At 36.0% G+C, this 14,209-nt stretch overlaps 1 protein-coding gene across 11 annotated transcripts in view; it reads left to right on the forward strand.

The window, feature by feature from the left end:
* Window positions 1-538: 538 nt before the first annotated feature.
* The window catches only part of LOC105333779 (protein quaking-A), a 36,060-nt gene continuing 22,389 nt past the window's right edge, over window positions 539-14,209 (forward strand). For 7 of the 11 annotated variants that reach the window (XM_011436947.4, XM_034479695.2, XM_011436946.4 and 4 more), the window contains exons 1-3: window positions 540-786; window positions 10,724-10,857; window positions 13,827-13,943. In XM_011436947.4, the coding sequence (XP_011435249.1) occupies window positions 660-786; window positions 10,724-10,857; window positions 13,827-13,943 (378 nt within the window). In that variant the 5' untranslated portion in view covers window positions 540-659. Of the gene's footprint in view, window positions 787-10,723; window positions 10,858-13,826; window positions 13,944-14,209 lie in introns of all 11 variants that reach the window. The other 4 variants (XM_034479694.2, XM_066071014.1, XM_066071013.1 and 1 more) reach the window with 2 other exon arrangements.

Below are 14,209 nucleotides of genomic sequence, written 5' to 3' on the forward strand. Positions count from 1 at the left end.
CAATAAAACGGATTAAATGTATTATAAATCTCTCTCTCTCTCTCTCTCTCTCTCTCTCTCTCTCTCTCTCTCATATGATTATATATATATTGGTGCGGATCCTGATATGAAATGTCTGCACAGCAAGCGAAGCAACAAATTACGATTGACTAAAATATGCGCGAATGAATATTGATTCCCATGTAATGATTAATAGTTACGAGTTGTGATTTGTTTAACGAGAGAAAAATATTTAGCTAGTGTATCATGTTGCCTTAGGTCCACCCCCTTCGATCACCTGTCAGTTGTCAACAAATGCAGTCATTTTGAGGCGCGGGGTGTCAATTCTCTTCGCATGTGCGTTTATTCTGTTTTCAACTTTATTTTTCATTTATGTGGAATAAACTTTCATAATTCTGCAGATATTGTGAAGATCGATTAAAATTCAGCTGATGAAAGTTTCGTTTCATGCTCGTCAAAAAACCCGAAACTATCCTGCTCACCCCTTTTCCAGGCGAGTGCAGTCATCCGTCAAAGACATGCGCATTGCTTAGCACGTGTTCATAAACAATTTTACATGATAGAGGGAACTCAGATCTTATTGTAGTGATTTGTAGTTTTGGAATCTAACCCCTACTTAACTTTGGTAGTTTTGCAACAGCTCAGGCGCTTGTTTTAACATGGGGACTGAAACTAATAAAGATGAGCGTAGCACTCCTGAATATCTGGCACAGCTACTTAAAGACAAAAAGCAGATACAGGCTTTTCCCAACGTTTTTGTGCATTTAGAAAAACTTTTAGACGAAGGTAAGTTGACTTAACTTGAAGGAGACAAAACTTTCGGTTTCTTGTGTACGAGAGAAAAATTCGTGCAACGTTTATTCGTGCAATTTTATCATGTCAATCGTGTTGTAAAAAGGAGACAAAATCTTGAGCGGACGCGATCAGCCGTGAACTGTGCACTGTTTACAAAACTTTCTCAACTTGTAAACTTGCTGTATTAGTTTATTTGCCTCATTTAAACGCGGTATTCGAGTAGGCATAAGAAAGATAGATATGTTTTAATTTATTTCAGCTACACTGCGTGGTTTACAATGCGTAAATAAAGAATTTATTTGGCAATTTTTGACAGTAATTATTCGGGATGGGTGCCGTGATTTGGCAGCCATTTTGAATCTCGCACTTCGCTGCACACGAAAAGAGATGGAATTTTATTGTATTGAAAAGGAGAAATGTCCGAAATTTTTGCGTATTTTATTTGTGAAATTGTCTGTAATTCCGTGGTAATGTTTACAAGTGAATTTGGCGCGTTTTCTGCTTATCAAATTCCGTCAATCTCTGTTCAAACAAGTTAGTGATAAGCATGTATGATATCGGGCTCACCTGTGTGGACAGGTGTTTGTATAAAGATTTAATTTGTTGACAGAGAAACCGTGTAAATTAAAATGGTAGCCCAAACAATAATTTGACGTGAAATATCATTCGATCCGTAAGAAATTAAAGAGATTTATTATTAATTTGATATCGAATCAAAAAAAGGAAATATCTGTAATTTTAATTAATTATTTTTTGTGCGAAACCGAATTTGGTAGATTATGAAATTTGTGTACACTTTGCTTTCACTGATCCTCTGCTTTTTATAAAAATCACATTTTTGACGACAGGGAACTATAGTTTGCTAATATAATATACTGGTGAGCTAGCTGTGGCAACAAATAAAACAAAAAAATTGTGAGAGGAGTTATGCACCTTTTTAATGCAGCAGTAATCTCCCCTTGTCTGAATCACCTCTAAACCTTCCTCTATAGCACTGTTACTACTACATGTACATTGTACTGTATTCATATTGTCCTGTCAGCATGCAATTTCTTATTTTTTTGTACCCACTTTGACAAGAATTATAACAAATGAGATGCTTGGTGAATTTGAAAATATCATTAATATTTTTTTTTTACCATAACAAATCATTAGAATATCGTAATAATATCATTAAAAACTTCTGTTTGCTAATAAAGTGACCTTTGGAGTGCTTTTGACTTGTGTATTTGGTCTGGCAGTTTGTGCAGCAGTGGGTTTTGTGATAGTTCGAAGGGTTTGCCAGTGTTTTCTGTATGAATTTAATGAAAAACACAGAGGCTATGGTTATTAATTTTTACCTATATATACAAAAGAAATCTCATTTTGCACCTTTTTGTGGATATTAATAATTTTTATTTGTAATTAGAATGCTCTGCTACTCATGAGTGTCACAGTTTCTCCACTCTAACATTAGATGTATAGATTGTCTTCATTACATTTTATACTCTAAAACAAACTATTCCTCATGAGCATTTGTTAATACAATACTTAACAAGAAGAGTTTATATATACCCCAAGCAATTCATATTTGCTGGCAGAATGAACTTGGCTGGGTTGATTTTTTTATTATAATGCACTATGGTCATGAGTTCAAATCCATGTATACTTCATATACCTAATAATAACATCAGTTATGAAATACTAACACAGGCCGGGTACTTTTAACCATTTTGAAACAATTCTGACAACTAAGTACGAATCCCCCCACTACAATAATATTAGAATAGTCCCTCAGTGAAAATAGAAATTTGCAAAAAAGGAAAAAAAATTTGTGTGTGCAAATGGAATTATAACTGAGTATTCCACGAGAAGATGGACATATTTATATTTCGGCTGTACATTTCCTCAGGAGAAAGGGACCGCTTGTGTCATAATTCATCGCCGCCCTAAAATCGCCCCAAAAAAGGCTCGAAAGGACGAAACAACTGGGCAAGGTAATGGCAATCTCATTTCAAATTTTATATAACTTTGTATTTATCCAGATTTTCAGACTCTAGAGAGAAACCAAAAAAAAAAATTATAGAAAAAAAATATGAGTGTTTGTGTGTGAAAAAAAAAAGACTTGATTCGATGGAATGGAGACAACTAGGAGATGTTAAGTGGAGAGACAGACAAAGTTACGTCGGAGCTGTTCTAAATGTTACTCTATGGCTCCACCAGGAAACTGCAGTGAAATTTGTTAAGTGGTCACAAGGTGTACAATTTACAAACTCTATGGGAAAAGTGAATCGGAAAAATATCCTTTAGTCAGTGAAATTTTTTGAAAAGCAAAAAATACTTGGTTTGTGTGGATATTTGATGATGTGTAATTGGACACTTGAAGTCGGTCTTTCCTGTTCTTCTGGTAATAGAGGGATTTTAAACCAATGTGAATTGCATTTCCATGAAATAATTCATTTATATGGAATTTAGCATGGTGTCCAAACAGAACGCTTACTCATAGCTTAAAAAGCAAAGCTCAACAGGAAACACCTTTATGCAATAGAATCCCTTTTATATTTTGAAGCCATTTTAACTTGATATTCTTGATTTTCTGAAACTGATTTTGCATCAGGGGCTACACTATATTTTTTAACCATGATCATGTACCATAACCATGATATATAATAAACGCATAATGCATTTAAGCAATTTCAAAAAAATACAGGCACAAAAAAATTTGAAGGTAAATATTTCAAGATTCGGCCATGTCCACAAAAAGAAAGCATTTAAGACCAATTGATATACTTCCTCTTGTCCCATAAAAGTCGGTGTTTAAAATTTTGAAATAATTTTTTTTAACCCTTCCCCCCTCTCAATGAATCCGCCCCCAACCCTAAACAAATTACAAGAAAGCTAGGAGACAGATGAATAGCAAGTAATGTGGTAGTGGAGTCCAATGTCTGGCATTGATGCCAGTCTGTTTCTGGATGGTTATCAGATTGAGTGATGGAGATGTAGAATCAAAGAAGAAAAGTTCCATCTTGTCTGGAGAAAATTTTGCTGTTTTCCCCACCAAATGTTTATATCAAAAGTTAGAACATCTATTGAGTATGTGGAAATTATTGCTTATTCAACTTCTACAGGAAGTTTTTCTGCAAACTAAACGGCAATTGTGTCCATATTTTCACATGAAGTTGTACATGATATTTTTGATTGTATAGGTATGTTGCCTGGTCATAATTTGTATTAACAGGAAATATTTGGTTGAGTCCCCTATAGAATCATTGCTATACACCAGGAAAATAAGTCTGTTCCTCTTTTGTTAATAGCTAATCAGATATATTTTTTTAGGGTTTTGAAGGAATTACCAGATAGAAGACGTCAAGAATTTTTTCCTTCTTTGTTAATAATCCTTTGTGTGTTTGTGTGTGTACATGAGAAATAAGACTAGTCACATTGAGATGTGAAAAGAAACCCATGAATGCGTGCTATGTCATCTTTCTTGGGCCAGATATAATGGGAGCGAGGGGGGCTATCTACAGGGTCTGAAATAACAACCGGCTCTAAGTTTATCCACACAGAAGCATGAGGAATAATAGCATTTAGACAGGGTAGTTGCTTGGTCATGGTGCAGTGCCCATATACAATGTACACTCAGATTATAATACCCAGTGTTCAGAAACCACTATCGGGATATCTAGAGTCTCTCAAGAAAGATACAGTATCAGGATAGTCGAGGATTTTTTCTTTAGTTGTAAAATCGGGGTAGATAAAACCTGCGATGGGGATTCTCGGGTTTCGTGGCATTGGTTACAATGAGGCGCAAAGGTCTTTGTGTTCTTGGGTACCTTCGACACGCCCGAGGTACTTTGGGGTCCTTAGTCGAGAATCTGTGTCGCTTCTGCAGTATTTGTGTTTGTCAGGGTTTTTGTTTATTTTTGCTCCTGAATTGGGAACAATAGAGATAGAATCAATTAGCTGTATAGATTTGTTTAGTTGGCTGTGCGTGATTCAGACCTCTTTGTGTATGCCCTCTGAAGGCATTTCAGACCCCTCGTCCCAATTCAAAAAATCACAATACAGTCATCACAATGAAATCATCGCAGTGATATTCTGATACTTTTATGAAATCTTGATTTTGAGATTAAGTGCCTTACAATGTGTAGAGCAATCCCATGCAAGCCTTAATTAGTCTTTGATCTCGCTATAAATTGTATTAGGTCATAATGGTTTTGTCAATAAGAATGTATTTTTTTATTGGACAATTACCAGTTGTGTCATCAGATTGCAATGGAATCATGTGTATATTGAATTAAATATGGGCAAGTTTCCTTGGATTTTGATTTTGCCTTTATTAATGGTACGTAGACGTACAGCGAAGGACCGGTGGGCCAGTGGATATGTAGAGGCATAAATCTAAAATAAAATCCTGTTGACAGCCGTCTTCATTTCAGCTGTATTGTCAGGTTGATATTTTGAGTTGCATTAGTTGTTAATTGTTCAAAACCTGCCTCTGAGAATAAATTAATTTTAGGACTGTAACCAGGAAAGCAGAGTTGCACCGTATACAGGCGATATAAGGTTTAATTGTGTATATCATTTGAATATCTTATGTGCCGAAATGTCTCAAATAACTTGATGTCAGAGAAGTGAATTAATTTTAAAACTTTGAATTTAGAGCACACCTTTCGCGAGACCTTGTGTGCGTTAGAGGCTTTACTCCTCATGTCGACCCGTGATATCGATTATTTCCCAATTTGGGGGGTTGCTGATCATTTCCATTGAATGCGAAGTATATCAAGAGTCATGCTCAAAGTCTAGAAACAATCGGTGGATCTTTAAAGTTCTTGATTACACATGATAGCAAGAAAAGAATACAAAAGTATTATTCAATGTAGTTATTGGGGATGGATGAAGGCTGTAAATTAATGCCATAGATCTATTTGGCAGTTTCTGAAGATTTTGCAGCAGCGTAGAAGTATTTAAGATGATCTCAAACATGTGTCAAAATGTTTCCTCGGTTTGCGTTTGAATTGAAATCTACTGCAAAACATAGTAATAGAATGTGTTAGTCATTGGCAAGGCATAACCATGGAATTGGTTTATGCACAGTAAATATAGGGTGTTTCTCATTAGGGCTATCATCTGGATTTGCTAAGGTTCAAATGGCCCCCAGAGAAATTGTATTTACTAACTGAAAGGGGTCTGAAAAAACCAGATTGCAGAAATGCAGATTTGTGTTTACAGAAGGTTAACATTTAGTCATGTCCATATGCCCCCTGCTACTCCCTGCTATAGTCTTGTTTGCCACCTTGATTTTGTGATGATGAACATTTGAAGAAAGGCCATTGAACAATGGATGAACAAGCCAGATCTTTTCATAAATTCAGTGGTCTGTTTCTATGGGGCTGGGTCAAGCTGCTCTATGATCTTCCTCCCAATAAGGCCCCTCCTTGGCTGTGAGAGATTGCTATCACGATTTTTCAGTCAATGCTTTCTTTGTGAATGCTGTGGCTATAGGGTTACAGCTCTCTACTCAAGTCCAATGGCTTACAGATGTGTTTTTCAAATTATTTTTGTTGGGAAGTTTCAAAGTTTTCTTAGGCCATGTAAAACAACTTTCAAGTTCTTTCCTGCTCTATTTTAACTGCTATTTAGTGAAATTTAGTTTTAAAGAAAACAGATTTTTGGGGGGTTTAGCTTGTCTAATCTTTCGTCAAAATAGACTCCTTGGTCTTGCTCCTGTATTAAACTCGGTGAATTTACTTACTTAATTTGTAAGCTGATTAAAACAGTTTCCAGGGAGATTAAAAGTGTTGTGCAATGTATTTAGCTTGAATTGTTTGGATTTCAGATGTGAAAGCATTTATATATAATATATAAATAGAAGGCAATATTCAGCACTTCTTATATATACATTTATCATTAAGTCTGCTTCAAATTGTACTCATTTCCTGGGCCTGGAGAAAATCCCTTGACACTATATACTAGTTTTCTCATGGGTTTTTACATGTACTTAAAACTATTATTTCTGATGGGGGGGTCTATTTGTTTAAAAACAAATTCCTGATCAATATATTCTACTGTGTCACTAAGTGGATTTTCATCTTAGAAATTTCAAAGATTAGTTTGAAGAAACAGAAATCCGTGCCAGGGCTTGGTAATGTTTAATGTTTTTAAAAGGGTACAAATGTTAACAGTTTACCCCTGAACTATAATCCAGTGGTTATGTGAACAACTACATAAAAAAACAATGAAGACTTATATTTAAACCCTCTAGAGAAAAGCCATGAGTATTAAGTACATGTTGTATGTGAAGTGTGTTGTATTAAGGATTCCCTAGTCAACGAGAGTTAGTCACACATAAAGTATATGTACTAAAACATGTATATCTGTGTAATGTCAATATCAGTACATTAACAGGTTCTTGAAAAAATACTCACTGGAAAGATAATATATATTAAATACATGAGTCAATGGTTTTTTTTGTTTGAAATTGCTGGTTTAAAAAACCCTGAAAAATGGGGTTTTTTACATTGTAAGTTGTACTTTACAGTGAGCAGTTTTAAGCATAATTCGTGAGCACCCCCCCCCCCCCCCCCCCTTCCCTCCTACCCCCATACAAATTGCATATACACTTAGCTGGATTGGTGGAAGTTTTGGACATTGATTTTGAATCAGGAGAAGAGAGAGTCTTAGAGAACATCGATATATAATATTTCTGTGAAGTTTTTGATTCATATTTCATGATTTTTTAAACAGAAGTATTTTTCAGTTGTATGCCTTCCCGAGTTCTGTATCCAGGGCAATTAATGTTATTGATATTCTTGGAATTGTTTTAGAAAATTGTATGCAACATTTACTCCTCTTAATTAAAACGAAGTTTCAGAGGGCAATGATAGATCAATTAAGGGCTCTAATAGGCCGACAACTCTGTAGTGAGGTGTAGGGTATTTACACTTTGACAGATAATTGAGTAAAAAGTAAAGTAATCGATTTGAATCAAACAATATATTTTCCCTGGCACCTTGTGTGACAATCTGTTGTGAAAAAGGCATTCATTTGCTCCCAGAGAACAGGGTTTGATTAATATTGGTACAGGTCTGGGGGTAAGAGGGAGGCAGAATTAGACAATTAGACAATGCCAATTTGCTGCTGACTGCATACTGATGGTAGGTCTGCAGATAAGTGATAGAGGTACATGGTCAGTTTCACCGTGACTGTGTTGATTAATGCAAAGTATGTCTTCTGGAGGGTTGCGAGTGATGTATTCCCACTGAGTGATAGGTTCTAGTCTAAGAAAAGATGTTGTAGCATCAAAAGGTGTAGCAACGTTTTTTTTTTTTGTGCACATTTTTACGACAGAGATGTACAGCTGAATGATTTATTGAACATAAAATGAGTGCCAAAAGACTAGTAAAACTGATCCTTAAAGTTGGTGAAGGCTGTCATACTTCTGCCCCAGGGCCCCCCAAAATGACAAATCCTGTCCCTGTCATGTTTTATCGCCGGGGTGAAGGAATTCCTGTTGATTTTTATCTGAAAGTACAGTTAGTCACAGAGATTGTATCAGGATAGTAGAATTATAAAGGCTGCAAGCTATGGATGGCGTAATGCTTACATCAGGGAGGAGGTGCTTCAAAGCAGAGCCGGCTAACTTGTGGCACTTAATGTCACACAGGTAGATGTACCTGTAATATCTGGGTCAGGTGATTGCTCTATTTGTAGATGGAACAGTTATGCCTCTGCCAGCATCTTTGGTTAACTGAGTCCTCAAAGTCGGCTCCAAGCATCACATTTATACATGTAAACTCGAGTTGATAAGCATCGGAAGTCGGGAAACATCCTCATAGTATTATACAATGTAAATTCAGTGAAAAGTTTGAAGATGCTTGTATCATATATTGTAGCTACCCTATTTGCATAATGAAGACAAAATATCTCTTTAATTTTCAGGGCTAGTCTTGTGGTATTAATTGCCTAAATTTAATGACATTTTCACCTGCTGAATTTAAATACATTATTCTTGTAACAACACAGGATGCCCCTTAGCTAAACAAACTTCGGATTCTCCGCCAGACTCCCATGTTTCCTGTTCGTTATGTTTTCACCCGTTATTGAACTTATGTCTGGCGTTAATTGCGCTAATAATGACAAGACTATGGTTCATGAATATTCAAAGAAGAATCTGAAGCTTCCTGTGGTTTATTGACCAAGTAATGACTCCGTTTGATTGTTAATGATGTCTTTGGTATGCACCAGTGTCTAAGATACTATGAGAACGTCGGACATAGTGAACGTTGACGGTGTTAGGGTCTTCTTGGTGTTGCTTAAAATGTCCACGATTAAGACATTGACAAGAATGGTCTCAGTTAACAGGTTAAGTGTTTTATAAAGTCATCTGATAAAAGCTTTCAAAATTCCCATGAACTACAGTTGATTAATTATGTATGTTGATCTAAAGTAGAAAACTCTACACATGTTTCTTAATTCCTTTTTAATGCAGTGTTTTGTACAGATCAGTTCAAGGGTCAGGATTTTGAAACATGCATAAATTATTTCATTTCCCAAATATTAAATTGTAAGGTTAATTTCAATGCTTTGCTCAAAATAGTTCTGGAAGAGTGCATTGGTTTTAGAAGCTGATTCTTGCTCTATCACAGGGATGATCTGAGATGCTAATTAGAGAGATGAAAAGGAGAGATTCAAAGATTTCAGACTGAAAGCTTTTATCTCCTGGCTAGGGGTAAATGGTTTCTTTTTATCCAAGATGATGATTTTAAAGGGGGTTCCGATTGAAGAGGTTTTGTTGCAGGTGGATTAGAGGTAGAGCTGTAGTGGTCACTGGGTTTACTGGGTCAGGCTTTCATTTTGTGTATTGTCTGTCCTACACAATGTAAAAGAGGGCAGGTGCCCTAGTGATTGGTCCAAATCTCCTCATCATTGACCCAACACTGCATTTTTATGATGCAAAAGTGAACCATGAATGCATTATTAAGCTGCAAAAATGACCCAACAGAGCAATATGAGCTGCAAAATGAATAAATGCAGTAAGATGCTGCAAAGGGGAAAGAATGTACATTTAAGAAATATTTTTGATTAAAATGACTTGCTATCAAGGATAATGCTCAGGTTATTGCCCATCTTCCCCGATACTTTTTACTTTTGTGTGCATAAAATTTTGCCAATTTCTTGAGATGCTGTGTTTTTTCTTTGATGTTTCGAGCAACCGAGATTGGTTGATTAAATCACATTGTAAAACACTGTTATAGAAGTTGAATGATATTTTGATTTTTTGTTTGTGGCCACACACTGTTGTGGCATTGTGTTGCCAATTACTGTTGCAATAATGATAGAAATACCTTGTGGTAAAAAAGAAAATGTTCGTTTAATCATAGACGGAAAGAAATAAATCCCAAGTCCCAAAGCAAAAGAAGATTTCTACGACGTGAAGTCATTTGCTAATTGCTGCTAGAACAGTCATTTATTTGATCTTCATTTGATAGAGTATGAGAACTGATCAAAACTTTGATGATTTTGAAAAAAAAAATTTTTTGAGGAAGCTAAGTCCCAGTAATTATGGTGCATCTTTTATTGGCAACAGTTTTTTATTTGTTCGGAAAACTTAAACCATGCTGTAGATTTCCCCTTGTTTTCTATGAAGAAAAGAGATTTCTTTTGAAGAATAACCCAATTAATGCAAGAAAAGAAGAAGAAATGCTAGTCTCCAATTTGAACAGAAGGTTATGGTTAATAATTTCAATCATGCAGAGAATGAATTGGAAGCAATTTGCTGTACAGATTTTTTTTTTTGGTTTTCGGCAAACATTTGGTTATACATCTGCCTTTGCTGTCAGAGGTAAGCTGACTTGGCACAAGGAATAAAAGCAGTTCAAAGGAGAACTCCAGAGAAGAACAACTCTTTGCTCCCAGTATATTCATTAGTACTTTTTGTTTCTTTCAGAAATCAACAGAGTTCGCTTACAGTTGTTTCATCACAAAGGCAATGGCAGAATTCCATTGGATCTCCCAGAACCCATTGGTCCAGTCCAGACAATCTCAGAGAAGCTATATGTTCCAGTTAAAGAACACCCCGATGTAAGAACATAGAACATAGATTATATACGCTCCAAAAGTGTCACTGTATTCAGGGAAATATTCGCCCCCGTTTTATTTTTGCCCTCTGTCTGGATGAATTGAAGACAGGGCAAAACCGTTTGCACATGAAGAAGGGCGAAAATAATACAGGGCGTAAATAACCCTGTTTAAAGTAATATTTTTCAATTCATATAATTCCTAATTGTGTACCTTATTGTTTTGATTCCTATATAAGTATTGAGATTTTCAATTTTGCTTTATTTCTAATTGATGACGGTAAGTTCAATAGAAACCATTTTTTGACAATTTGTGTTTTTGTGGTCTACATAAAAGCACTAAATTTAGCAAAGCTTTACTCCACAGAAACTTAGTACCATATGACATATCCAAAACAAGCAAAATGACTTTGTAATTTTGTGGTTTATTAATTGGAGAATTTTTTATGATACCATGCATGTGGGAAAAGACAAGTGATTTGTTAACTGAGTTTGCATGTCACATTAAGAAAGATTTATTCATTGAGGTTTGGTAAGTCTGAAAGCAACCAGAGACACTTTAGGGAGGTAGAAATTGTTTAAATGCAAGTTGTCTGAATTTCTTGACATCATTTTATTGGTTCTAAAGAGGAAGCAATGCGATCTGTTTGTATATTGTATTTCGAGATATTTTCAACAGAGCATAACATGCACCTGTAAGTCTTACTAAAACAGCTCAGTTATAATGCCTATTAAGATGCCATTGTGTATCTAACCTCCCAAAAAATGAACATGTAATGATGGAGAGTAGTATTATGTTGCACAATACCTATGATACTTGAGAAGGAATGCTATAAAATAACATATTATCCTTTCACTTTCTTTGTTAAAAAGATCAAGGAAGTATAATACAGCAAGTGAGGGTCTCATGAAAGAGAATTTAAAAAAAATTGCCATTTGTTTGAGGGATTTTGTTAAAGATTGGGGAGGGGGGGTTGTGGTGGGGGGGGGGGGGGTGAAGGGTTTGCCAGACTGTAATGATTAAACTTAGCTGACAGTCACTGCACTGCTCTAATGAAGTAATGGTTCAGTGTACCTGGGTTATATACAGAGACATCCCAGTAATGACGACAATAATCTTTGGAGGGGAGATGTCATTGCACTTTGTGTTTGGGACCTGATGTTTATGAGATGTAGATTCCCCCTCCTGAGGACTCGCACCCTCCCAGGTCACGCGTTATGTCACTTTATGACAGCCTCTCTATTGAGTTCTCATTCTTGTGTGGGTGTGCAGTCATTGCGGTTTTTTGTAGATAGTGCATCTCTTATGTTTTATTGCTTTTCATGTTGGGTTATGATATTCGGTAATGAGTTCATTATGATGATGCTTTAGGGGGGAAGTAGAAGTTATCATTCACAAATTTCATTTTTCATATTGGGCAAATCTTGCAAGTATGAATCCTTTGACAAAATACAACAGGTGCATTGTATAGGGATATGTGAAAGGACAATTTCCTTTGTTATTACATCAGGCAAAAGAATAACTAGAAATTTTTTATAGGGGAGGGGTGTTACAGAATACATGCTTCACTTTTCTAGAAAATGAGTATTTTAAAATCTTCAAAGAGCATTTTCACTTATGGTACATCATGTTTCACCCAAAGAAAATGGAATAAACTTGTTCCAGAAATTGGTACCAGCAGCTGTAAACACAGAGGGGGGAACAAGAAAGAAATGACAGGGGTATTTAGAGAGCTGTAAACTGTCTGTTTGTAATCTTAGAGATGGAGTCAAAAGAAGCTAATTGTAGAGAGAGGGCAGACTCTATGTAAACAAGCTTTTATCTCGGGGAGGTGATAGGTATGGGTGATAACATTACAGTCAATGGTCAGTGGAGGAGGATGAAATGGAGGCTCCACAAAGTAGCATCCTACAACATACAGAGAGAGGGGAGGTATTTGTTGAGGAATTCCTGTTTTACTTTATTTTGATCCCCATTGCCAGGAGTCAAGAATTGTTGTTGTTATCCGTCTGGAATTGTACATGCAGTTGCAGACATTTTGTTGATGTGCTGGAGCCTTTAACATGAAAATCGGCAAAATTCTGAGGGTTTACATGTATTTATATAAGAAGAAACCTGACTGAAATGATAAAATTTACAACTGAAAATTTGTTGAAATTGAAACCTTGAGATTAAAAGGGGCATTATCCTAAAAAAAAACCTCTAAAGACCATAATAATTTTGGTTTCAGTGGTTTTGTATATCACTGAAGGTTTTCTTTTTTACAAGCGAGGGCAGTGAACAGCCTCCTAATTGGCTAATGGTACAAGGTAGCGAGAACGACCACCTGGGGACTAGTTAATTAAACTCAGGGAACCAGTCTACTGTGGGGTCACTGATTAGAGACACATGGGCACACTGCTTTGAGCAGATTATTCCTGGTAGTGAAATGGTGTGGATAATCTTGCCAGGCAGAGATATAATTAATTGCTTTTGATTTAAAAAAAGAAACCCAAAAATCTAGTAAATGCTGTCTGTGGGATATTAATTTCTTGCATCATTTGCTGCTATCAGGCCCCGTAGTTAGTAGTGTTCTGGCTGACCCTTTGAGCTATGTAAAAACTCACTGGAGATCAATTAATTGATGCCATATTGTTTATTGGTGCTTAAGAACTTCATAATTGATACATGATTTGCTGCTAGTGAATTCATGTAATGATACAGAACTCGTTAGAATAGAAGGAATGGAAAGAAATGGGCATTTAGAGGAATATACAGCATATACATCAGTATAAGAGAGCTTCACATACACATATATGTTTACACAAGCCAGACTATCAATAACTAGTAACTCATCCCTTTCACTGTGGAGTTTATTACTCATCTCAATTTGTTGCATTGATGTTTGCATGTATTATAATTGACAGCTATTCTGTCACAAGATGACAAGTCTGAGTTCATAGTGAGTGTATTTTCTTTTTTGTCGTTTTCAGTTTAACTTTGTGGGGAGGATATTGGGACCACGAGGGATGACGGCCAAAGAGTTGGAACAGTTCACAGGTTGTAAAATCATGGTGCGAGGCAAGGGATCAATGAGGGACAAAAAGAAGGTAAGGGTGACCAGGAACAGTAACTCTTGGTCTAAGGGACGGTAACTCTTCATCTCAGGAACAGTAACTCCTGTTGCCAAGAACCATAACTCCTGATGTTAAGGCAGTAGGGTATGAATTAAGGAACTGAAACTCAAATTCAAGGAACAGTTGCTTATGATATCAGAAAAAAATTATATATCTTTCACTAGTCCACAAAAAAAGGAGTGTACTCAAAAGAAGTCTGTTAATTTAATTACTCTGCCATAAGTTGGTTTCCTCTTCTT

This window comes from Magallana gigas, chromosome 9, assembly GCF_963853765.1.
Source record: "Magallana gigas chromosome 9, xbMagGiga1.1, whole genome shotgun sequence".
Taxonomy (NCBI): Eukaryota; Metazoa; Mollusca; class Bivalvia; order Ostreida; family Ostreidae; genus Magallana; species Magallana gigas.